The sequence below is a fragment of the Rhipicephalus sanguineus genome, chromosome 5, assembly GCF_013339695.2.
Source record: "Rhipicephalus sanguineus isolate Rsan-2018 chromosome 5, BIME_Rsan_1.4, whole genome shotgun sequence".
Lineage (NCBI taxonomy): Eukaryota > Metazoa > Arthropoda > Arachnida > Ixodida > Ixodidae > Rhipicephalus > Rhipicephalus sanguineus.
Window position 1 is genome coordinate 189,743,647 of NC_051180.1, and position 27,468 is coordinate 189,771,114.

At 48.0% G+C, this 27,468-nt stretch overlaps 1 protein-coding gene across 1 annotated transcript in view; it reads left to right on the forward strand.

Annotated features, from left to right (window-relative positions):
- The window catches only part of LOC119395149 (zinc finger protein ZPR1), a 73,387-nt gene extending 47,728 nt beyond the window's left edge, over positions 1 to 25,659 (forward strand). The window contains exon 4 of the mRNA XM_037662437.2: positions 25,382 to 25,659. Coding sequence (XP_037518365.1) covers positions 25,382 to 25,624 — 243 coding nt within the window. The 3' untranslated portion in view covers positions 25,625 to 25,659. The remainder of the gene's footprint in view (positions 1 to 25,381) is intronic.
- The last annotated feature ends 1,809 nt before the right edge of the window (positions 25,660 to 27,468 follow it).

Sequence of the window (27,468 nt, forward strand, 5' to 3'; positions counted from 1 at the left end):
TGCTTGAAGTTATAACCATTACAAAATCACTTCGCATTTCCGGGTGTTTTCTGTGGGCAGAAATTTCTTGCGACTGATTTTGTTGGGCCTTCCTTCAGCATATATTTTTCTCACCGCAAGGAACGAAAAAAAAAGAAAAACGTTTTTCTGTCCTCCGCGCGGGGAGGCAACCGAAGGCATAGAGACCCGACATACTAGCACGTCACGCTCCAAACATTAAATTCAAACGCGGAATTCCTGCGTCCACTCAACTTCAGGTACATAAACGCTTCTAGTTTGCAACAACAATGCGACAGAGGCGCGTGAACTACTCTCTACTCGCTAAAATCACCCCAATCCACGCTTGAAAACACAGTGATCCGTACCTATCGCCGGCACAGCGCTGTCGCCGCTGGACCCTTTGGGCGGGGCGCGAAGGCGAAAAGGTCACGTGTCGCCAACCGACCTATCGCAGGACGCGGCGGCTGGATCAAGACCTTTCGCTACTTTTGAAAGATAGAGGGACTTTAATTGGCCCTAGTGGCGCAGCGGTTAACGTGTCGTGCTCGAAACTGCGAGGACGTTGGTTCGAATCTCGCTGCTGTGCCGTTTTTTTTCTTTTTTTTTCCGGCAGGGTATTGTTTGGTGTTGCATTAGTCTGTTAGCAGAGAAGCGCGAAGCGGCTCGTGGGTTACGTGCGCCCCAGTGACACGGGCACACCACGGACGCTGGCACGGACGGGCGCCTGCCCCGAAGGCGCAGGCGCCCGTCCAACAGCGGCCAGTAGCGCGTGACGGAGACCCTGCCAACCGGCCATTGAGCGTTAGCGAAACGGCCGCACTCGCGAAGCGAGGGCGAAGCCACGATTAGTTTTCCGCGCCCGAAGGGCGCAGAGGGCCTTCACTGAGCAACAGGAAAGTGAAAACGGCCCTTTAAAGGGGCCCTGCAACACCTTTCTTAGTTATATTGGAATAGTCTCATTATTGACGTATGACTCTTCACGAGTCATATGCCGCAAAAATTTTTCGAATCCGTCAAGTCTAAGTGGTGTTACCAAATTATAGACATCACGTTCCGCAGCTTTCTCCCTCAACTCAACGCCGTGAGCGCGCGGAAAGCTAGGCAGCGAGTCGAGGGAGGGAACGCAGAGGAGCGAGGCTCCGCCCAAGAGCGCCGGCGGAGTTCTTTTCTTCATTTTTTTCTCTCTGACGTCTGGGCGCAACCACGTGGTCTGTGCCGCCACTTCCGGTCGGCTTGCGTCGTTCTCGTCGAGCGGAGCCGATCGCAGTGTGTATCGCGCGTGCTTGAAAACTGCGCGTCGGTTTGGTAATGTTGGGTGTGCACCTCGAACGCCGTAGTGTTTTCATCGCTCTGCCAACCATGGAAGCAAACCTGCGCGCTCGTTTGGAACGAATGACAGCTGAGATCGGTTTCGGCCCATACTCCGATACACCGCCTCGTAAGACGGCACTGGCAGGCGACCCCGAAGCGCCGCCATTACCGGACGCCAGCATTGTTATCGGAGACACGCTGCGCCCCTGCCTCGGTCGGTCGTGAGAACGTGCCGACGATGCAGTTCTCAGCTGACGAGGCAACACTCGAACGGCTGCCACTCTCAACGGCAACCGGCGATGGTCAAAAGCACAGAAATATTCACGTTTTCGGCACTTCGCATGGCGAAGAAAACGGAACCACGCAACTACGAGCAGACGAGCTGTCGGTGAGAACGGAAGTGCTAATAATAATGTTTGTCCGGTGTTTTTAACGCGATAACAGAATATAAACATACATATTATCTACTTATTGAACTCAAAATTAACAACGAAGGTAATAATGAGGGTGTTATCGTGATTATAACATCAGCCAATGGTGGAACTCCCGACAATCGCGTCATATTTTGCGGACTAATACATCCTTTGTCGAGAGAAGAGGGAGCGATTTTCAGCTGGCTTTGAGAATTTATTGTAAATTTCGGGCCGTGCGCATCGCTATAATATTTGGCTCGCGTGTTCTCGGGAGCCTCGACTACCGATCGGCAGCGCTTTTTGAGCATGCTCGAAAAGTGTTGCAGGGCCCCTTTAAAGTGACGGTGACGGCGCCACGATCGAAAATCCCTAGACGACGCGTCGCCAGTGACGTAGACGGTGACGTCATCGCAATAGTCACGTGGGCTAAACGGTTCGACCTGCAAAAAAACCGTCCCCATTTGTGGTCAGTTCGCGTTGGTTCGCGTAGGACCTGTGCGCGTTGTATCTGTTGCCCGTGAAGTACAAATTGTGATGAGCCATTTTGATTATAGAAGTGCACGACAAAGGAGGGCTATTTCGCACGCTGAATATAGCTGCGTCGTGTCTTTTTCGTGTACGCGAGGCTTGTGACCGTGAATGGCTCAATGGGATATCTTCAGCTACACGTCGATCAGGAAAAGTTACTACGGGCCGAAAACGGGTCAATATCCGAAACCTGGAAGAAAACCTTGCAGACTTTTTTAAGCAACTCAGCCTATCATGACTTTGTCAAGGCAACAGCACGCGACCGAGGCGTATTCAGAAGTGATCTTAGAGCCAGCAAAACAGGCTCACAGAAGAAAAGGAACTGCCAGGACAAGAAATTTACATTATTTGAAGGAAAATTGTGCTTCTTTCTCTCTTTTTTTCTGGTAATCGTCAACACAGGAGCGTGCTACAGTTTTACCATTAAAATATGGTAGCAGTAGCTTCATGAAATTTTTTTATTTTTGAACCCGCGAAATCAGGTGCTCGTACGATTCGTTTAAATACTATACTTCAAGGCATTGTTTTTATCAAACTGAGCCAAATAAATGCTTTTTCTTGTCTTTTTGCCCCCATTGTAAGTCTACTCCATTCAGTGTTTTCAAGTAACATATTTAGATGCACCTAATATGCATTTAGATGCATATTAGGGGCACTTCTGATAAGCCGAACTCCTGATAAGACGAACAGATGACCACGGTCCCTTAGAGTTCGCCTTAATGGGAGTCTATTGTATTTCGTTTTTTTTTTTCTTATTTCGAGCGATAGTGGTTACGGACACCGGCGGCGGCGGACAACTACGGCGCCAAAAACGGCCCTTGTTGTGATCTCATAACAGCTTTCGCAGTAAAAATTTGACAGTAGTCCAAAAGCTATAGTTTCGGCTTGTAGAGCTTAGGTAGTTTGAAACTTGAAATGATGAAATTGCCAAAAACTTAAAAAACGAAATTTATAAAAGTCAAAATGTGCCAAAATATGCATATTGCGCTAACAGTCAAAACGGTAGCTGCTATTCAAATGCGACTTGACAGGTACGTATTTGGGACATTAACCTGTGCGTCTAACTCCCACTACCGCCGCATCTCCAAGCCTAGGTGCTTTATCATAAAAGGACTGGCAAAGTTGATATCTAGCAGGTTTGTTTTTCGCACAGTTGGCCGTTAAACACGTTAAGGAATTAAAATTAATACGTGCAGTCATATACACGGATTCTCTGAGCGTCGTAAAAGCTTTCAAAACGTTGAAAAAACAAAAATCCTGTGCTTGTGTCGCTTTAATTCCTTTTATGCACGCGCTACACACTCAAACAACATTGTAGTGTGCTGGGTGCCAGGGCACCGCGAGATCAGGGAAAATGTTTTGGCGGACCAACTGTCTGCCTCCACCCACGACAACGTTGCCGCCAATACATCAATAGCTGTCCCTGCACTAGACAAGCTTAAACCCTTCCTAAAGCAAAAGCTCAGGGCTTATTGACAGCGCTCGTGGGACAAACTCAAAACAAGCTACATGTTATCAAGCTGAACCTTGGAAATTGGCCACCAGTATTCAAATCACGCCACACACAAGGAACACTTACCAGGCTACAAATAGGACACACCCACAGCACACATGCATACCTCTTGTCCGGTGGTGATCCACCTGTGTGTGAGAAATGCGGTGAGCCACTCACCGTGCTCCACATTTTAATACAATGCACGGAATTGGATGCTATTAGAAAAAAAAAAAAACTTTTTCCGTTTCCCCACCGACATCAAATACCATTGCATCCATCTATGTTCATAGGTAAGGAACTGCTTTTTACATACAAATCATTTTTCGCGTTTTTAAGGGATGTAAATAGTTTTCACGTCATGTTTTCCGGCAACCCGTAGCACGACCTCCAAGTAGAGGCTGCTGCTGCGGTGGCTACATTAAAATAGCACCTGCCTCGCGGCCCTTGGCATACCTGCCAAGTCTCCCGGATTACCCGGGAGACTCCCGGATTTTGAACGTTTCTCCCGGTTGTACGGGTCATAGAGAAATCTCCCTCTTGAAAAACTATGAGCGCACAGAAAACACGGACGACAAAAAGACACACATATGCACACACGTAGGCGCTACTTCCAACAAAATTTATTCTTGTGATCCACTGCTACTTATAGCACACAATCAGCCCATATCGATGCGCCAAACTCCCCCCCCCCCTCCCCCAGATGACACTTTTTATTTTGACGTTGTCATACCCACGTATTCAAACTCTTTTTTTGTTAATGCAATGGACGGCATGCTTACGCATTTTTCGCCCATCTTTTCAATCTGCTCTGCCTCGATTATCTCTCTTGTCAACTGATTTCGATTCTTGCTAACAATTCTACATTTGTCAAACAAAGGCACACAGCCACACTTCTTGCAATGTATCCCTAAAAAGCCACCAGCCACGTTCTGGACATTGTACGAGTGCTCACGTAAGCGCTCGTTGACGCAGCGACCGGTTTGTCCTATATAGCTACCAGTATATAGGACATCGATATGGGCTGATTGTGTGCTATAAGTAGCAGTGGATCACAAGAATAAATTTTGTTGGAAGTAGCGCCTACGTGTGTGCATATGTGTGTCTTTTTGTCGTCCGTGTTTTCTGTGCGCTCATAGTTTTTCAAGATGGAATACCAACGTGCCCAAACCGCCGCACTGCTGAGAAATCTCCCGGAAATCCAGTTTTGCCCCGCGCGTCCAGTGCTTTGTCTGGCCACATGAGCAAAGTTGTTTGGCCGCGTAGTAGAAAGGATTCTTCTTCTTCTTTTTAACGATGGTAGAAAGGTTCAACTGAGTTTCATTGCGCATGAAGTAGCTGTGCACTTTGCGCCGCAGTCCAGCACTTAAAAGGGTAGCCGATGTCTGCCGAGATAGCGCGTTCGCCAGCGCTCGCGACCGTCCCCGTCTCAACGGCGCCCCTTATGGTCCCTTGCCCGACGAAATAACTGGTAAGCAAGCGACGACAGGCCTCGCACGCGGAGTGTTGTTATCGCATGTGCCCTTCGCGCGACGGTGACGGCCGGGTCGTTTCATCTCTGCTTCAACCGCATTGGTCCCTAGCACTAGCGCGCATTTACTCGCACGTGAAACAGACGATGCGTAAGCGATGTTATCGGTTTGGACTCTGTACAAATCAGCGGCGACCGCAAAATCCCGCTGACAGTATATAGACAGTTTTAGAATTGTGTACGCTAAGTTAGCGTTAGCGTTTGCGGCCCGCTATTTCCGTCACTCACCGGGAGCCCGCAAGCGCTTAGCGTATACGACGCACGCGCAGGCGCAGTTGCGCTAAAAGCCAGCGCAAAGCTTTGCGTACGCTGTTCTAAAACTGCCTAATGTACATATAATTGCTATCGCAGTACACCCCCCCCCCTCCCGCGGTCGGCATACTTTATACCCCCTCCTCCCGCGGTCGAAATATTTTATACCCCCCCCCCCCCCCCCCGTTGAGTAAATCTCCCGGATTCTGTTCCTCCAAACTTGGCAGGTATGCCTTGGACACAGGGGCTGTTGACGAGGCATTCATGCTGTGGCCATCTGTGTATAGTTCATTATCACGATTCCTTGTCATTGATCCTCATTGCATAGATCACGTCACTCTCATAATTTTATTACGTATATGTTTTACCCACCCTAGGGCGCAGACTTTTAGGTCCATATACAGCCGCGTAACACTATCATAGCTCACATCCCTTACATATCGTAAATCACGGATCATTGTTACATCAGGGTGTCTACCGACCGGGAAAACCGGGAATTCTCAGGGATTTTGGGTAGTCTGGAAATTCTCAGGGAAAACTCAGGGAAACTGTGCTCCCATCAGGCAAAATCCACAGTAACTTTATTGAAAGGCAACGAAAGTCGCGGTAGCGCTGGCTCGATATTTTGTGAACGCATTTTTCAAATCGAACAGCTGGTGCGGCTGCGGGGAAGTGGCGCACCTCGACGCTGTCATCGCCTTCGGAGCGGTGAAGTGGGAGAGAATCCGGCTAATGCGTGGCATGCGGGAACCATATGAACCACGACACATCGTATCGCGCAATGTTGTCAGGGTGTTCTGTGACTGCGCGGTGTAGTTCTGTATTTTCTCGCGTGTGCTGTGCGTTAGCGCCCGATATGGTGTTTTTGTTATCGCCGCGTGTCAAGTAACAAGCATGATTAGCTGTAGAAGCGGTAGCAGTAGCGAGCTTGAGTTATCTTGCAAGCGATCGCGATCGTTCAGGAAGCGGATGTCTTCGATAAGGCTGGTATCTGGCAAGCGATCCCGATCGGCAAGAAAAAATCACAGCATATCCACGGAGTGAATGATGATGAGTGGGCGAAGCTGCGGAGGTTCATCGGTAAACCGTGAATCTTCCGTGAATTCTGCCCAGTACATCATCACCGACGTGAGATCGGGCGCGTTTATACTAAAGGTTCGATGAGTTATGACGACTTGCAGCTCACTTTAATTTTACATGTACGCTGTGAATTTTCATTGTTTAGAAAACCATTGCTTTAGTAAACATCTGGCGTCTTTCGTTAAGCAGCTGGCGTCTTTTCGTTTTGCTTTAGAAACATCTGGCGTTCTTTCGTTTTGCTTTTAGAAAACATCTGGCGTCTTTCGTTGGTTTGTTTCATCAATCAACGGCGTTTTGAACAAAATTTTTATTGTTTAATCACGCACAGGAGAAATCTCACCAGGCACTACCTTGGAGGTAAACAATGGCTGCTAATGGGAATGAGAGACAGAAGTCGGCTTTTAGCTAACACTTACACTTCTACTTCTACTAACGTTTCCTACTGGAACATGCCAATGGCTGCTAATGGGGAATGAGAGACAGAAGAATTCGGCTTTTAGTTAACGCGCACGCTGCGAATTTTTTATTGTTCAACAACGCACAGGAAAAATCTCCCACCGGCACCACCTTGGAGGTCAAGATCTGGTACTAGCGTTACGACTGGTTACGCACTATACGACTACGAGGGACGAACGGGTGCCGCCTTAAAGGCCAACTCCGGCGATTTTTTGGCCATGTCAAAGTAATGGTGGTTTTATGTTCTTGAGACGCTCCTGTTACGGGCCCGATAGCAGAAATACTCGGCAAATTGGAGAATAATTTTAAATTAGCAAAAAAGCGCAACACCGCGACCGAAACCCAACCGAGTGTACTGTCTACGTATGACGTAGACGTTGTTACGAACGAACCGGAAGTCGTGCAAGGCATGCCGGTCACGCCGGCGCGGAGTATGAAAACTGTGACAGCCGGGACGACCAGCGAAGCGCCGGCCAAACCAACGCTGTCTGTCGCCTTGTGCACAGCAGACGCTCGCTGTAGCGGCCGAAGCGCCGAAGTTAACGGTGCCACCGGCTGCGTCACTTCCGCCGCCTTCCCAATACTGACGTCACAGACGCAATGTTGCCAATAATTGTGGGAAGCCAGTAGGGCGTTTGCAGACAATCTTTAAAATTCATTTGCAAACAATCTGCGCATGTATCAAGCTTGTGATTTGGAATAAATGACGGAAACGTGCAAAGGAACGTACCCAGCGAATTTCATTTAGATCCATCGACCTCGAAAAATCGCCGGAGTTGGCCTTTAAGGAGCTTCGCCCCTAAAAAGACGACGCTTGTTGGCTGTTATCGGAGAGCTCACTCGCTCTGATCCCGAGCTTCAAAGATGCTATATTTAGGACTCCGTGAAGAATAGAATAAATTTGCAGGCGAGAGCTAGCGTAACTAACGGGCCCATTCACAGCAAGTGAAAGCTTTTTTCTTTCTTTTTTCACGATCAGGGCACTGCTGAAACAAGTTTTAGGCAGTCGGCCGATATTTTTGGGGGCTGCAGCTCGCAATTACAAGCCACACCACGTGGATGTTTGCTACAAAGCCGAATTACAAAACTTTTCAGAGCCAAGGCATAGCGGCGACCAAAATTCGCGACACCAGCACGGGTCCCATTTGCTCGATTCGGCGCGCGATGTCGGAAAACAGTAACGTTTCCACCATAATCGGAGGTGCCGTAATTCAGGCTGTTGCCGTGCTTTCATGCGATCTGAGCCCTCAGCTATATTGCTTTTTTTTGCGATAGCAATTATATAGACACTCCGACGCGAATTTTTTGCCTTCGCCATGATCTTCCTTATCAAGTCCAAATCGCGATTACATCACCCCGCGCGTCGTATGCTCCATGCGCGAGTGAAAGCGCGCGAGCGCTGCCGACGAACGGGGCTTAAGCAGAGATTAAACGAGCCGACCGTCTCGTTCGCGCGATGGGCACATGGAGATAGGAGCCGGCGGGTTGGGGAGGGGGGGGGGGGCTGCGTGAGTTCGACAGGAAGTGCGTACTTTGTTCCAGCGAGCGTGGTCGCGTGCGCCGCGGTATCTTTAGTGGGGATCAGCAGATGGCTCATACCTTTGTAGGTGTTGTGCTCTAATTGCAAAACTTCCGTTGAAGCCATAGCAGTGGCGGATCCAAAGGGAGGGGGGGGGGGCGTGGCGGCGATCGCCCCCCCCCCCCCACCTTAAGCCCGCCCCCTCCCTTCAGTGCCTGTCGTCCACCTCCTTTGTCAGGCTGCCTGTTGAGTTCGCCCCCTTTTTCAGGTTGCTTCGCCTGCCACTGCCCAAAAGGGGTAAAGAGAATCTTGTGCCTGCTCTCTACCTCTCTCATCGCTCTACCTTTTCCTGCTTCCCTATGCACATTTAGAACGAAGGCTTCTTAGGCACCGCCATAATCCCCTCTGGGCAGTTGTAAATATGCGTGACCCACCAAAATGCACTGCTGAGCGGGGGCTTCAGCCTTTGTACCCCCCCCCCCCCCATTAGGTACTTGAATCCGCCCCTGAGCCATAGATAGGGCACTTCTCTTAGTGCAGCGGCCTCGTTTCCTGAAGGAGCGAGCTGCTAGCTTATGTTCATATAAAATTCCTCTTTGTTGCTATCGGATTTATTATTTTACTCTCGCGGTGAAACTGCGACTTTTTTTCTATCGTGGGATGGTTTTCGATGTTTTGCGTTCGTGGAGAGCAAATGGTTCGGCTGGGAAACAAGGTAGCAAAGCAGAACAAGTGCAATTCCACAGTGCACTAAACCCGCATTTGTTTCTTATTTACATGTGACACTTTGGCAAGGCATCAAAGGCTCAACACCTCAAGCTGCACCTCAGGCTCAACAAAATTGATTTTTTTTCACACAAAAAATAAAAAAAGATTTTTCATGTTGCCATATCAGTCCAACATTCTTGTGCCATTTTCAGTTTAAGATTAATCCTTCACTAACTATGCCTTGCATGAAAGTCGAATTTCAGTTTAACGAAGTTTCGATATAACGAAGTGAGTTGCCGCTTTTACGAACTTCGCTATATTGAGGTTTAACTGTTCTATGTACTATTCAAATGGGATTAAGTCGGTTTAATTTTCTAACTTGCGTATTAGAGAGTGACATCACCGAGCGATATGGTCTCTACCCATCTTGACATAAAACAAAGTTCTGCTTCACTCAGGGAATTCTAGCAAAAACACTCAGGGAAAACCTGGAAAACTCGGGGAATTTAGAAAAGTCAACTCGGTAGACACCCTGATTACATTTCACCACTGTTCATGGCGCTGTTTGGCCAAGCATGGCCCTTGCGCCATTAAAACCCATATATCATCATCATGAATCAAATGAATTTGAGCTTAATTATGGCTTTAGAGAGCTGGAAGGCTTGAAATATTAAAAAAGTTCATTTGCACAAGTTACCTTTCTGCAGTCATGCCTGTCCATGCCGAAGCCAAGATTTAATGGCCTCTTCCACATCAAACTCTGTCACGTCTTTAAACCTTTCATTCCTTCGGACAGCACCTGAAACAAGTTAGTTGCAAGTGGTTGTACTACTCAGATAAAATACTAGGATGCTGTAATATGGACTACGAGATGCTTCTTATCAGACCATCACACATAGCATGATTTGGTTAAAGAGGCTGTGCACTACTCAGAATATGTCATTGCATATTAAGAGTTGTGAGAAGGTCGTTCATGTGCAGCAGCAACAACAAAAACCATACCAACACAGCTGAGAAACATTACTTACACTTAATGATGCCAGCCAGCTTCCATTCATAAAACGGTACTTTGCCCTTCTGCCTAAGTCAGCTGAATTTTTTTGGTGCTCATTGCGACGCGAGTTGTTTGTTCATTTCATTACGTCTTTAAACTCTTCGGAACGGTCAGAATATTTAATGGAATGCAGCTGTTTAGTGGGCGACTCCGCACACACAGAAAATATACACCATTTCCCGCTAAAGAGGACGATGAGGCGATGCGAAGCCGGAGCACTTGCACGATCGCGTTCCGTTGGCGCTCGTTGGGCATGCTACCGACCTCGCGTCGTAAAACGCGAAGAGGAACACTACGCGCGTCGCGTCTTCCCTCTAGCCTGGCCGTTAATTCTCACAGGGCGTGTGGGGAACGCGGTCGACAAGCGCACGAGAGAGAGGCAGCGTAGGAGAGGAGAGAGAGGGGGAGGGGACGCGCATGCGCTGGCCCTCATCGCGGCGCTGCGCAGAAGAGAATTTCGGCATGTCGAGCCCGCATTTCAGAGGAGTTAACTGAAGCAAGCGCCGCACCGAACGCGCGCACCCGCTTTATATTCACACTTGAAGGAGAGGAGACTAGAGGAGGAGAGTAGCGCATGCGCCGCGAGAGCAGAAGCGAGAACGCAGGAGAAGCGCAAGCAGGTGGTAAATATAGCGAGCGTCTCAGGGTCTGACAACGTTTGTTTTGTTCCATCATGGCGGAACCCATGCTTTTCCTCTGGAGTCAGTATATTAACTCTATGCTGGCGTCCTATGCGCTGGAGGAAACCGTGCAAAAATTCAGCGTGTGTCAAAGTGTACAAAACGCAGCACAGCTAGCGCCTTTGACTCCGTGGAAATTGTGCGAAAACGCATGGGAAAGGGTGCATCTTCATTTCGCCGAGAAAGAAGGTACAGTAAAACCTCGGTGATACGATCACGCCTCGTACGACTTTCGGAGTGATTCGAATATTTCTGTGGTCCCGGCCAAAGCCAATTAGCTTGCAAAGTATTGGAGTACGGTTGTTCCGAACCGATTTTCACCCGGCGACGTTTGATACGAACAGGTCCGAACAGGTGCTGTCGCGGAAGACGCGGCAGTCACGCGCGGGCGCGGGCATGCGCCCTGCGCGACCATCAACGATGCGTTGTTGCCTCCGAGATTGTGCGCGCGAATCTTGGAGGCCTTCAAGGCCTGACCACACGTACGCGTTGCAGTGTGTCAGCACGTGACCTTTTGACGCGGCGCCGCGCCCTTTCCCTATGGGGAGAGGGCGCGCGGCTACGCGAAGCTGCGCGCCCTCTCTTTCCCTAGGGATTCAGAGCCTGAATGTCCAACGAGACTAAATGTCCAATGGGTAACGTCACCGGCGAGACTGAATGTCCAACCGAGGCGGAATGTCCAACGAGACTGAATGTCCAACCGAGACGGAATGGCCAACGAGACGGAATGTCCAATTTAGAAGAGATAAACGCGCCCTAGTTTCAAATTTCTCAACTGATTAATTGGGTTAAGATAGCCAAACGCAAGATCGCATTTTTTGTGTGTGTTTTGCAAATATCGACTGTCTGTGGCGTCGGGCGTCGTATTTTTGTTTCCGTATTCGCTTTACTGCATTTATCATAATTTCAACTTTCGTTAGTTTTATTTCTATTTTCTATTTTTAGTTTTCTTTTGTATGCTGAATATGTTTATTGCTTTATTTTGTTTGTTTGCATACCTTGCTGTTCCTGTTTATCTCTGTCAAAAATCGGACATCACAACCCGTTCAAGGATTACGAGAGAGGGCGCTCCCTCGTCCACTTTGTGCGGTCGCTATGTGCGTTTAGTCCCTGAGATAAGGTCCCTGTATTTTTCAAAGGTAGCGCAAACCATTGTCCAAAAAGGAAAGGGAGAATTTCCTCCTTGCCCTCTGCGTCTCTCCCCTCTTCGCCCTTTTGTGCTCCCCGATGACTCCTCCACCTCTTGCTCTGGCGCCGGAAAACGACGCCATTATTGGGCGTAGAAACACCGCCGCACGTGCGCGCTGTACGTGAGCGCGGGCTTCTTATACGCCTTGTGCACCGCCTATAGAGGCGCCACTGATAGCCACCTAGCGGGCGCCGCCGACAGTACGTGCGGGAAGCCGAGCAGACGACAGCGCTTTGCATAGCTTTGCTGTGAGGAGATGAATGAAGTTCGCGGCTGCTATTTCCCCTTCGTGCGGGTGCCAGACAACTAATTCTTCACTGGCAGCTGCAGGAAAGGCGTGGGCCTCTACGAAAGTGGACTTGTGCACGATGTTTTTCACGAACGAGCGCTTAATTAATCGCACGTCGCCGATTTCGAACGACGGCATGAAAGCCTGGCGCCGACGGTTCGTGCGCGACAGAGCGCGCGCATAGAAAAAACAAGTATAAAAAGGCGCCGGGAGCGCGTCCGCGCGCCTCTTACCCTCTCCGCAGAAGACGCCACCGACACAGCCAACGAACGCGAAAGATCGGGATATTCGAGAAAGCAAAGCCGAGCCAGCGGCGCCGTCTGATTCCGCAGACGAATCGGTGAGAGGATCTCGCCCTTTGCCTAGCTTTCGCTGTGCTACGCACAGACGAATCATACGCACCTTCCCGAACCCAGGCGCGAGCCGATACAGGCAATGCAAGCGCAGCACGCGCGCGGGGGCAGAGCGGCAGAGTCAGTCAGTGAGGAGTTAGTCGGCGTAGAAGTTACGTCGTTCTAGTGATAGCATCGTTCGCTCGATCGCAGAAGACGTGTTGTTTGATGATCTAGTGCTGTGAGTTAAGTATCAAGAGACAGTGACAAGTTTTGAAGAGGGTCGCCGAGAAGACATGTGATGACCGACTGCGGAGGAGAACGAACGTCCGCGTGGAGTGAATCGTCATGCCGGTGAATATCAAAGGGGCGTCGCGCAGACCAGCGTAACAAGATCCAGCTATGAGGTGCAGCTCGTGGTGAACATCCGCCTTGTTTTGTTTACAAAGGTGACGTCTCAATCACTTCTTGTTCTTTCTGAAGTCAACCATTACTGCATTTCTGTTTCTGTAAATAATAAATATAGAACTTAGCTTGTAATAGCGCGGTACATGTACCGCGCTAGTACAAGCTAAGTTCATGGATGACCAACTCGCCCGAACTACAACACTTCTGAAATATAGAACGTTTGAGCGAAGTGCCCTGCACAGCGGTCGAACCGAACCAACGCATGCTCAGGCCGATAACTTTGGTCGTCTACCAGTGTCAACATGATCGAGTGCATCCAGCGAGCACCGATATGGCAGAACGAAAGCATTAGAACAAGAAGCGACGTGTCAACCCGCACAATGACGAAGCGGCTCGTCTTTGCCAACGAACAGCGGCGATCCATTGCTTCCGTCGCTCTTGCTCAGGAGGCCTTGCGGTAAGTCAGTAAAACCGTGTTCCGGGCGCGTTTTTGTAGGTGTTTGAGCACTCCACTCCACAGCAATTGTTATTCGACATCCCTTGAAGTTTCGGCCACCACACATACGACGAACGTTGCTTATTTCACTACGGAAACGTGAACAACGCGGAAACACACGTACAACGACGCAGGAAACCACGGCGGCCGTCTGCTTGCTTTCCCGAGAGCAATGATTGAGTTCGCCGCCTATGGCGCTTCCGTCGGCGCGCACTAGGCGTTATACGCCTAGTTTGCAAGATGCCATCGGCTGCAGTCAGATGCCAACTTGTTGCGCAGTTGGCTGCTCGAACAGCATTGTCAAGGATGTCAAGCTTTTTTTTTTTTTTTGGTTCCTCGTGGAAAGGAAAACCTCAAACGGCGAGCGATATGGTTCCATTTTATCGGGAGAAAGAATTTCGATTGCCACGACGGGAGGCTTTGTGAGGTAAATCGACCACTATTAAACCCTTTCGCGCATATTTGCCATTCGAACTCTTTTAGATGGAGCTAAGGCTCGACACTGATGCCTAAGTTAGACAAAAAAAAAAAGCGGCATGACATTATCGGCCACGCTTTCTCGCACACTATATTTACAGCGAAAATAATTGTTCTGCGAAAATTTACTGCAACGTTTGAGAAAAATATTTTTGCAAGATCTCTGTTTTCTCGCCCAACCCTGGCGCGGCCCGTAGATTTTACAAAATTCATTTGCCAAAAGTCGTTAAAGAGCTTACTCTGAGGAAGTCGTAGCTGTTTCTTTAGTGCTCATATAGAGGGTGGTGACGAGATGTGTACGATAAAGAAAGAGACATGGCAAGTAAGTAGCGTCGATTGAGTAGCGTAATTTGCTGCGCGCAAAAAAAAAAAATTTTACTTAGAAATATGCTGCAAAGCTGCCCGTATGCAAACTATAATTTTAAACGCATGTTTGTCTTCCAACCCTCTGATTTTTTCCCCCGAACTATATGTTTATTTGAAGCGGGTGTAAGTTTTTATTCTTTGTGTTGGTCGGTTTTTATATATATTTTTTAATTTATCCGCATTTCTCAGTGTTTGTTATTCAGTATTACTGATACTGTGTTCAATAATAAATATTATAAGACAGTTGCTGCATGTTTCTCTTTGATGCGCTTTATTATTTGTTGTAGTTTTGAGCACTTCGGCCGCATTTCGTTAGGCAAATTACAGAGGGCACATTGGAGGATGTCTGTATATTTCAGAAACACTTCACGGACAATTAGTTCGAGCCAGTCATCCTTGCGACAAATGGCTGCAAGAAGCTAAAGCCTAATGCGGTTCCCTCCATATTTCTGCATCGGCCAGTCTGGAACAGTCTCCAATTAAAGAGCTAGCTCCAATTAATGAGCACGAGCAGCACGCGATGGAACCAAAAAGATAATTACCTGAGGGGGGGCAACAGAAGCGCGTCAATTCAGTTCGAAATTTAAAAGAATGCGTGTTGAGGGTATTTAGCAAATAGGTGCCTCCGCCGTGTTGTGTGTTCATAATTTGACGTAGCGTCTGATTTTCCGAAATGCGTCTTGTGAACAAACACCACGGTATCCGAAAAGAAAAACGGCAGCTGCAAAGACTTTCTAGGATTGCGTTTAATAGGTTCAGCCTCTTGTTCGCCTGGAGCGAGCGACGCATCCTATACTTATGAACTTAAATACAATGCACAAATGCTAGGTTTTCAAGTTGTCAAAACAGGTCCCAGGTCCAGAAAGCTGTTCGCGCGTAAGGTGCCGCAATGAGATTTTATATATGCCGGCACCAGTGTGCGATTTGTTGCTTATAAAACGCGAAATGATAGCTAATCTACCGACCAACCGCAAACTATTTTTACTACACATCTTACGTACGAACAGCTATGTGAATCTGCGCCCAGAATTGTCGCGTTTCTAAGCAAGTGGAAGCAAGCGCTTCGAAGCGCCGCATGCGGGCCGGGCGCGCCTTGAGAGTCTCGCCCAATAATGGCGGCCGGGTGAGGAGGAAACGGCGCGGAGAGGAGGAGTTTGCGCTACCTTTGAAAAATAGAGGGACGTTACCCTGAGAGTGTTACCAGCGCCACTCGTAGCTAAGGCGGCGAGTGTGAAACACTATTTTTGCCAGAAAGCGTCACGAGGCAGGACGAAGCCCTTGCTATGAAAGTGCGAAAGAAGAATAGTTCGAGAGACTCAGTTATTTGTTAGAAAACCAACAGCCAATGAAGCCAAATAAAACACTGGGGACATTATTGCTTTTTCTAACTGCAGTGTAATTATAACCCATATTGAAAGGAATTCAAGTGGACGAAACAGCACCCTTTCCGTCGGTGGGATCCGAACCCGCAACCTTAAAATTACGGCGGCGATTTGCGCTGGCTAACACTACCAGGGATCAAACTCACATAAATACCCAACGGAGCGCCCTCCGTCGTAGCTTAATTGTTAGAGCATCAGACGCGTAATGCGAAAGTTGTGGGTTCGAATCCCACCGAAAGAAAATGTGCTTTTTCGGGCCATTTAAGTCCTTTCAGTGTAGGTCATGTTCATTACACTACAGTTAAAGAACAACAACGAATAACGTACCTATGCTTTCCTTGGCTTGATTGTTGACTTTCTATGAGCCCCTCGAACAATTCTTCTTTCCTCTTAAACAATGTGGGTAAAAGAAGGAAGGGAGGAAAATTTCCTTTAAAACTAAATTCTTGGGTTTTACGCGTCAGAACCACGAAATGATTATGAAGCATGCTGCAGTGTGGGATATCAGTTTTAGTTTTGACTACCTTGATGAAAACATGTCTTGACATTTCGGCTACAAGAGAATCGCGGGCCGGTCTAGGAAAGACTGGGCCGTTAAAGAGGTGGTGTCACCAAATCTTCAGGCTATAAAAAGCCTGCTGTAGGCTTTCTCTGTAAGCAAGGACGTCAGCACGAAGTGTTGTACGCAGCAAACGTTTAGAATATATTTTAATTCACTTCCAAAGTATGTATAAATGCTCATTCTCGCGATCGAGACCCATCGCTAGCGCGACTGACACCGACGTCACTGTGTTCCTACACAGTGACGTAAGTTTTAGTGATGTCACACACCTCATTAGAGTGACGTGCAATGAGCGGTGACCTACAGCTCCGCTGCAACGGGCCTGTCAAGAGAGCATCAGGCCAACGGCTGCGAACTGCTTTTTTTTTTTTAGCTTATCGCCGAAGTAGCCAAACTTGCTCGCGTTTTGCAAAGTGCGTCGCGTGAATAATTTTTCATTACAGCACATAACATACACGTAATCGTTGGTGACAATAAAACCGTTTTTATGATGTTTAAAATCACTTGAGGACTTTTCAGAACCGGCCTAAACACGAGCTTTTCCATTACTCTTCCAATGACGGCAATATTAGTGCCGTGAAACTCGAGTGAAAAAACACAAACTGGGGCGGGAACAGACTTGTACGCATTACAGTGAAAGAAAGTCAGCGATTATAATACCATAAAAAAAACGAACGGACTAGGGAGGGCACACATAACAAAGGCATGAAAAGCTCGAACTATCAACTCGATTTGTTCAAAAGGCACCAAGTTATAAGAACACGAGAAAACGGGTGCAAAAGGGAGTTTTTTAAATATTTTGTCTTATGTTTAAATACTTCTTTTGGCGTCTGTGGACGTGTACACACAGGCCACCCGAAATCAATTCGCCCTTATTGGGCAGAAACCCATTCGAGAGGCAGTGGGAGGCCTGGCTTGCGAGCAATGATCGGGAGAGCCAAGTAGCTCTACTCGATCAGGCCCAGCGAGCCGCAAAGGCCAGTGGGGCCCTGGACTAGGGGACCCACCCACCTTCGCCCTAATTACCTTCGGTTCAATAAAGTTTGTACTACAACTACTACTCTTTTGGCGCCTAATTCTTTCTGTCCGTAGTTTATTCCCTCATGTCTTTTCTCTCTCTCTCTCTCTCTATATATATATATATATATATATATATATATATATATATACCGCAGCCATTTGTACAAGACTACGTATCGAGTAGTATTCTCAGCGCCACGAACTTTCACGCACGTCGAAATTTAAGGGCTCATGCGGAAAATTTTCGCAGCAAATATTGGGATGTGTGGAACGAAAACGGCAAAGCGAAATTTGCGACCGGGACGGAATGTCCAACCGAGACTGAATGTCCAACGAGACTCAATGTCCACTATTGGACATTCCGTCTCGTTGGACATTCAGGCCGCAAGCGTCCATAGGGAGAGGGCGCTGCGCCGCGTCAAAAGGTCACGCGCTGACACGCTGCAACGCGTACGTGTGTTCAGGCTTTTATGCGCCTTCGCGTTTAGATTACAGATGGCGTTGACGTCGTGTTTCTTCTTTTTTTTATTTTATTTTCCAACGTGTTGACGCGTGCTGCTGCGCTCGAGGCAGCAGCGTTTTGTACTGTGTTAACACGTGCCTGCCACGTCGATGCAAGCCATGTCCTGCGCAATCAGACGTTCTATGATACAAGACAAACTTTGGCTGCGGTTTCATCATGAAGCCCCATGAAAGGTGGACGAAGACCCTAAGAGACGAAGCGGATGGTCTTGATGAAGGTGCTAGGCCTCGCAACGTACGCGCACACCTGCCAACTCACCGATTTGCACGGGAGACTCCCAAATTTCGAGCTAACCTCCCGATTGTGCGGGCACGGCCGTAAATCTCCCAAAAAGCAGCCGCAACACCACCGCGATAAGAAAATAAGAGCAGCAAAGGGCAGCGGTTCTAAAATTTTCTGGCCTTCATCCATCGCGTGCAAAGCACTTAAGTCACTTTCTCCGCAGTACTCTGGTGTCATGCAGAAAAGCGTAGTTAGATTAGGTGGGGCTACTAGCGGTCACGGGTCACAACACATCTGGTTCATTAATTACACACGCGCGCACGCAACCGCATATTCACGAGTATAAGTATGATCGTTGACGTCTAAAAACTTTACTGGCAATCATTCAGAGCTGTTCATGACGTCGCTGCGGCCCTGAGAAACACTAAATCAGTACTTATGCCAACTTTCTTTTGTCGCATCCTAATTTTCCATGTTTTCTGGAGATACGGATTTCGGATGATACGAATATTTTTGTTAAGTTGATATTTACTGCAAATGACAGTCGTCGTGATACATACTGCAGGAGCAAGTACAGTAAAACCTCGGTGGTACGAATCTCGCGGGGTCATGAAAAATATTCGTATCATCCGAAATTCGTATCACCGGAAAACATGGAAAATAAGTATGCATAAGCTGCCGTACGTTTTCATTTATTGTTTTTCGGGGCTGCAGAACGTCATGAGCAGCTCTGAATGATTGCCAGTAATATTTTTAGACGTCAACGATCTTACTTGTGCTCTTAAAAATACGGCACGTACGCATGTGCGTATTGAACCAGATGTGTTGTAACCTGTGACAGCCAGCAGCCACCTCCTATTCTTAGAACGCTTTTTCGCATGACACCAGAGTACTGCGGCGAAAGGGACTTAAGGAGTGCTTTGCACGCGATAAGTGGAGGCCAGAAAATTGTAGAACCGATGTTTTTTATCATTCTTTTATTGTGGTGGTGCTGGCGATGTTTTTCGGGAGATTTACGGCCGTGCCCGCACAATTGGGAGGTTTGCCCGAAAATTCGGGAGTCTCCCGTGCAAATCGGAGAGTTGGCAGGTGTGCACGTCCACAACAATCGTGCATGTTGACGTTGCGAGGCCTAGCTATAGGGTGGCTCCCTAGCCTGGTTGGCTCCCTGCGACCCTAGCCTGGTTATGCCATACGTGCACAAGGTTTCTTACAACCTTAAGAACTTAGCTAACAGGTACAAGGTACCTTTGGTGTTCTCGGTGTCCCGCAAGTTGGCTAGCCTGTGCCCACGAATTTCTACTGCACCGAACCCCTCCCCATGTGAGAAGAGGCACGCAAGACCGTATGTCGCCTGCTTGGTTGGCGTGGTGTACGAGATCCCGCTTAGTTGCGGTAGGGCTTATATCGGCCAAACAGGCCGGTGCATAAACGACAAAATTAAGGAGCATGAACCTTCAGTAAAAAATAAACTTTCGCCACATTTGCCCATGCAATGCAATTCCTGCAAATGTGAGCCTGGGTTTTACAGTGTATTCGTTCTTGGAAAGAGTAATAATAACCTTAGCGCATGAAATCATGGACGCATACTACGTGCAGTGCGGTTCCTGCAAGTGTGAGCCTGGGTTTTCCAGTGTATTCGTTCTTGGAAAGAGTAATAATAACCTTAGCGCATGAAATCATGGACGCATACTACGTGCAATACGGTTCCTGCAAGCGTGAGCCGGGGTTTTCCAGTGTATTCGTTCTTGGAAGGAGTAATAACAACCTTAGCGCATGAAATCATGGACGCATACTACGTGCAATGCGGTTCCTGCACGTGTGAGCCTGGGTTTTCCAGTGTATTCGTTCTTGGAAAGAGTAATAATAACCTTAGCGCATGAAATCATGGACGCATACTACGTGCAGTGCGGTTCCTGCAAGTGTGAGTCTGGGTTTTTCAGTGTATTCGATCTTGGAAAGGGTAATAATAACCTTAGCGAACGAAATCATGGACGCATACTACGTGCAATGCGGTTCCTGCACGTGTGAGCCTGGGTTTTCCAGTGTATTCGTTCTTGGAAAGAGTAATAATAACCTTAGCGCATGAAATCATGGACGCATACTACGTGCAATGCGTTTCCTGCAAGTGTGAGCCTGGGTTTTTCAGTGTATTCGATCTTGGAAAGGGTAATAATAACCTTAGCGAACGAAATCATGGACGCATACTACGTGCAATGCGGTTCCTGCAAGTGTGAGCCTGGGATTTCCAGTGTATTCGTTCTTGGAAAGAGTAATAATAACCTTAGCGCATGAAATCATGGACGCATACTACGTGCAATGCGGTTCCTGCAAGTGTGAGCCTGGGTTTTCCAGTGTATTCGTTCTTGGAAAGAGTAATAACAACCTGAGCGCATGAAATCATGGACGCATACTACGTGCAATGCGTTTCCTGCAAGTGTGAGCCTGGGTTTTCCATTGTATTCGTTCTTGGAAAGAGTAATAATAACCTTAGCGCATGAAATCATGGACGCATACTACGTGCAGTGCGGTTCCTGCAAGTGTGAGTCTGGGTTTTCCAGTGTATTCGTTCTTGGAAAGAGTAATAATAACCTCAGCGCATGAAATCATGGACGCATACTACGTGCAGTGCGTTTCCTGCAAGTGTGAGCCTGGGTTTTCCAGTTATTCGTTCTTGGAAAGAGTAATAATAACCTTAGCGCATGAAATCATGGACGCATACTACGTGCAGTGCGTTTCCTGCAAGTGTGAGCCTGGGTTTTCCAGTTATTCGTTCTTGGAAAGAGTAATAATAACCTTAGCGCATGAAATCATGGACGCATACTACGTGCAATGCGTTTCCTGCAAGTGTGAGCCTGGGTTTTTCAGTGTATTCGATCTTGGAAAGGGTAATAATAACCTTAGCGAACGAAATCATGGACGCATACTACGTGCAATGCGGTTCCTGCAAGTGTGAGCCTGGGTTTTCCAGTGTATTCGTTCTTGGAAAGAGTAATAATAACCTTAGCGCATGAAACCATGGACGCATACTACGTGCAATGCGGTTCCTGCAAGTGTGAGCCTGGGTTTTCCAGTGTATTCGTTCTTGGAAAGAGTAATAATAACCTTAGCGCATGAAATCATGGACGCATACTACATTAAAGAGAAGAGAGGTATGCGTGACACATCTGTTGTTGTGCGTGGTGGTGAATTTAGTTTCTTCGAATATTTTTTCGATTAAGTCGTTTTTGTCATTCTTATAGCGTGTATTTTGACGAGCATGTGAGGCGATGTGCACGCGCATGGTTGCTACGGCTATAATGTCGCTGATGTTCTGAGAATAAAGTTAGTTGCGAGTGACGCCCTTTTAGATGCAAAGTACCTTAAGGCGGAGCTCAATCCGGTGGTGGTGTGCGGCGTGACCACCCCTACTGCGCATGCGCATGCCCTCTCCACACACCTCTCCACTCACCCTTCCCTCTCCCCTTCCCCTCTCCACTTTCCCTCTCCCCTCCACTTTCCCTTCCCCCTTCCCTCTCCACTTTCCCTCTCCCTCTCCCCTTTCCACTCTTTCTCTGAAACGCGGGCTAGACATGCCGAAATTCTCTCCTGCGCAACGCCGCGATGAGCTCGAGCGCATGCGCGTCCCCTCCGCTTCTCTCTCCTCTCACACGCTGCCCCCCTCTCGCCCGCCTGTCGACCGTGTTCCCCGCTCGCCCTGTGAGAACGGCCAGGCTAGATGGAAGATACGACGCGCAAGCGTCCCTCTTCGCGTTCCACGACGCGAGGTCGGTAGCATGCCCAACGAACGCCAACGGAACGCGATCGTGCAAGTGCTCCGGCTTCGCATCGCCTCATGGTCCCCTTTAGCGGGAGATGGTGTAATTTTTTTTTGTTCTGGCTTAAGTTTTTCCTCGATGGTGCGTGTCTTTTTTGTATTTCAGTTTTTCTGTTCTTTCTTGCTGACTATAATATTAGATCACATTTAAAGCGCGACAGAAACTTGACCACGACATTTGGGACATTGTTTGCCTTCGCCGGAACTCTGTGGACAACTGACATTTCTGTAGCGCTTTAGCACAATCACAAAAGAAAGGAACACATGACGACGGGACAGGCGCTAACTCACAACTTTAATAGAGACTAGGAAAGTGTGGCACATATATACTATTTCCAATGCGCAGACGCATAATCAACATCGCACACGCCATAGGGGACGTATCAAAGCAAGGAAGCTGTGTTCCGCGTTATACAGTGAAACGGACGTTTGGCTAACACAATCACAATTTTTCTGTTTTATGTGAAATGCCTCTAGAAGTTCACGCGCCGTTTTATCTTTACTTCTGCCAAGGATCTTCACATCATAGAATCTCGGCTCACAAGAACAGGTTTTGCAATGCGCCGAAATGTGCGCAGTAAAATCCTTCTTTGAATTGTTCGCGTGTTCTCTCATGTGGTCATTTACGCATCTGCCCGTTTGTCCTACGTAGGCATAGTAAAAAAAAAACAGCGCGAAAACACAAGGACGAGACAGATGAAACATGGCTAGCGCGAGTCCCGTTTCATCTGTCTCATCCTTGTGTTTTCGCGCTGTTTTTCACTATGAATGTGTACCAACAAGCTCAAGTACGCACGCTTCTCCTACGTAGGACTTGCCACGGGTTAGGGGCAGTTCATACACCACACCAGTCGCACACCGAGTGTAGCGGTTGGTGTGCTTCACCTGGCAGCCAGACTTGGAGGCGCCCATGATGCACACAATTTGTCGTGCGGCAAGGAATAATTAGATCCACTTCATCAATGCTGGAGATCGTGCAAGGTCATAAATGCCAAGGAACTCAGCAACGTCAGAGTTTATTGCCAGAAAGTGTCTGTTGTATGAGTAATTAACTAAGATACTGCTAACTGCCGACTGTTTTTATCCAATGCAGTTGCTCTAAACGGCGTATCCTGTTTGTTAATGAGCACTAACAGACAATAATGCCATGGAAAGTATAGGGGATGTTATTAGTAGTAAATATAAGGTAAATGTGAAGAAAGAAAAGTGGACGAAAAGGTAGCTTGCCGCGGGTAGGGACCGAACCTGCGACCTTTGAATAACGCGTTCAATGCTCTACCAACTGAGCCACCGCGGCGGCCATCCCCCCCGTCCACTTTATAGTGTATATATGTACATTTAAACGTGCAAGCGTCAGTCAGCGCCGCCAGTAGCCATGACGGCGAATGTCGAACACTCTTTTTCGGCCTGTTGGCGTCACGTGGCACGTGAACTTTATTACGAGCTGGCAGCTGACCAATTATCCCTCGAATACTACCTGAAAGCATGAAGTCTGCCGGAACGAGACCCTCGCTATGAATGAAGGAAAGAAGTGTTAATTTTAAGGGCTCGTTTTTCTTTGTTATACACAATATTAATGAGCACTAACAGACAATAATGCCAAGGAAAGTATAGGTGATGTTATTAGTAGTAAATGTAAGGTAAATGTGAAGAAAGAAAAGTGGACGAAAAGCGCGGGCAGGGACCCAACCTGCCCGCGTTATTCGAAGGTCGCAGGTTCGGTCCCTGCCACGAATGAGTAACTATTGTTGACTAGGTGGAAGCTCGGGACGGTATTGTGAAACAATACTGAAAAAAGAAAAAGTTACGGAAAAATTTTCTCATTCAGCGTGATTAGAACCCAGGTCACATAGGGACAACGCATCATCCGAACGCTAGGGCTGTCTAACCGCCGCAGACATGAACGAAAAAGTTACGACTCCGTCAGAGCAGTAACGTTGACGTTGACGCATAACCTGAAAAAAAAAAAGGACTCCATGGAGAGCGCGCCAACCAACTACGCCATGAACGCTTTTTCTTTTTTTCTTATTGCCTCACACAAGTGCTCTGCTTCCAAATCGCTGAAGCTCCCGTGGACGGCTAGATGAGCAGCCAGGTGCAGCTCTACAACTTTGCGCTCATCAGAGGACCCGGAACATGGCTCCTTTGGTCTTCTGTCCACAAATGATGCCATAGGCCCCACTGAGGGACTAGCGGAACACTTCATGTTGTTTACATGTGTGACTCTTGTGCAGTGGAGTTTCAGGTCCTGAACGTGGGGCGGCAATTCCACCCTGCAAATTCGGCAATAAGCCATAGGCTTCCAAAGCAACGTCGTGCGGCGCCACTGCTCTTATCGCAACTGGGGGCATCCACGACCACAACACTGCTGCCCCAGCTTCTGAGCACGCGCAGAGCTCTCGGGTTGCATCTGTGGTGCGTGTAATGTAACTATTGCTGACTAGCAGTGCTCTGGTCCGAATGAGGAGCGCATGCGCGCATGTATCCTTGGCCGCCGAGGCTGGCAAATCTGGCGACAAACGGCCTTAGAGGGCAGCGTCTGCCCCCTGTAACGCATAGCTCAGCCGCGCGAGCGTCGCGCCGAAACTTAAGCTTGGGTTCCCTATATCGCCCGAAGCGGATGACAGCAGCCAGTTTGCACGTTCAAAAGAATGGTGGCACTGCACTCTACACTTATGTAGGTTCACATTTCAATTTACGCATGAATGGAACTTTTTTTAAGGGGCATCCAGTGCGTGCAACTATAGTGAAACACCAAACTACATTATGAGCATATGAGGCTAAGTGAACGCGAGCGATCGCTTTACAATACCGCGGGCTTACAGTTGCCAGCGCACTTCCGGGAGTGTGGTTGCGAACCCGTCTTTAATGACGCGACAGTTGTATCTAGGCAAACTAGATACATAGGCCGCAAGATATTAGGGGCCTTCCACATCAGGACAAAGGGAAGCTACCCCTCTATCAGTCTGTCTGAGAATGAATTCGCGTATCTGCGTTCCACGTGCTACAGTTCACTACGCGGCCTTGATTGATTAAAATCTTTAACTGTTTTTTTTTGTTACGTTGTTATTCTTTGATAGTGACACGTCATCCTTGCTGCGGCTATGTAAGGTTGATACGCATTTTCAGTAAATCAGTTGTGAGTCTACGCTCGTCTGTCTCTTCTTTCTTTCTTTGTGTCCTGAGCTGCTGCGCAGTTTGTCAGAAGTGGACATAGGTATATGGCCAAGCTATGCTGAAAACTGGTGTGCTGAAATGGAACCACATTGTGCAGGGTGACTCGGCTACAGGGTCGGGCCGGCTGCGCATGGGAGCTGTGGTGGACAAGCTGGCACAGGCAGCTGCTGGGAAGCTACCGGTCACACTGGTGTTGGATGACCCCTGTGGCAACAGCTATGTGCAGAATCTGTGTGCCCCAGAGCCAGACCCAGCCCTGAAGGTCACACGATACGAGCGCACTTTCGAGCAAAATGAGCTGCTTGGGCTGAACGACATGCGGACTGAGAACTATTCGTGACCTGCATGGAAAAAATAGCACAACCATGTGCTTGCAATCAAATTAGTTCTCTCGTTACGAAATTATTAAAGCCTGGATTGCGCAGCCCTTCTGTGCATTCACTGTGTCATGATGTACTGTAATTACACTGCCACTATTTTCATGTTACTGGTGAACTGGTGAGCAGGATTTTAGTGTGCATGCAACTTCACGGAACATTCACCCTCTGAAAGTTAAAAGGGGCCCTCCAAAGCATTTGCAGCATCTATTTTTTATTCATGTTTTGCGTAGACTGATGGCTGGGGATAATTTTAGCATAGGTATAAGCACCGATATGAAATGATTTAGTATTCTAATCACGCAATAATGTCACTACATCGCTGCCGACCGCATCAGCGCGTAGTGGCGCTCGCCAGAACTATTGCGGGCGGAAATGATGGCGCACGCGCCAGCCTATGATTGGATAAGTATAACGTTAGAAGCGATCGTGGCGTGGCAAAGTTGAGATTACTAATGTGTTTCGGTTTTCTTTTCTGTGCTTTTTCAATTAACTCCAAATAGACACCATCGCATCAAAAAAAAAAAAAAAACAGATCACTACAACTACAAAACACGACAGAGGCGCCTCTGTCGTGCTTTGTAGTTGTGATCTTTTTGTTGTTGTTGTTGTTGTTGTTGTTGTTGTTGTTTCGACGGCGTCTATTTGAACGGCGTTTTGCCTCTGGTTTTAGAGTATTTTAGCAAGTTACGGAAATATGTTACGTAAGTACGGTGAGGCAGTACGGTAACGCTGCTCCTTTCCCGCTCGTGACAGTGCGCTCACCGAACGACAGGTTCCTCCTTAAAGGGACACTAAAGGCAAATAACAATTTATGTCAGAGTGAAAGCTCAATGTATGACAACGTCTAAAATGGCAATATTATCTACAGCAGTGCCTTACTTACCGAGAAATTAAGCTAAATGTATCATACGATGCGCGCCACGAGCGGCACATTTTCAAAATGATCCCGATGACGTATGAGAGTCTGCCTACGATTAATCACTAGTAATCAAACTAGCAGCAGTAAAAAAAACCTTCCGTGCATCAAGAGATGTAATAAAATGCTGTTTGTTCGTTTACGTTTGATCCATGGAAAAAAAGAACCTCTTTGGCGTTGCCATGGGGAACGGCGGGCGTGGTTCTAAGGTTCCGTTGTCGCCGAACTGCGCTTCGCCCGGCGCCCTGCTTCGCTCACGCGGTCACGTCTCAGTAGTTTCGGTATCGCATACTGCCGCGTGTGTTTTGCGCGCTCGTAAAAGTCGCTCTGACAGAAAGCTCGACAAAATGCCGCATGCATGTAATGTTGCCGGATGCCCGAATGGTGCACGCTGCCAGTGCACGCCGCCGCGCAGTAAAGGCGGGCAACGTAGGGCACGGCAGCAGTGACGTGTGAAAGACTGATTTCAGGCGGGTGATTTGAAGTGCGCTAACGCGATGCGGAGCACTAAAACGTTATTTTATTTCAAAATAAGCACTTCCTTGGCATAAAAGTAGCACTACGAGGTTTCTGGAGCGCTATTTCAACAATCAACGTCGACTTAATATTTGCCTTTAGTGTCCCTTTAACAATGCGTAGGCTGACAAGTAACAATAAGGCGGGAAAACCCCACAGTAATTCTTTAAAAAGTTTTGTGATGTTGGGGTGCCTTCACCTGCAAAAGCACACGAGCGGGAAAGGAGGAGCGCTACCGTACGGCCTTAACGTATTTGCGTACCGTATTTCCGAAACTTGCTAAAAGACACGTTTCTCTGTTCCCTCTTTTTGCTTCAGTACGTTTGCGAGCTGTCTCTTTCCGCACGTGCGGTGCAAGTAATAGACCTCTAC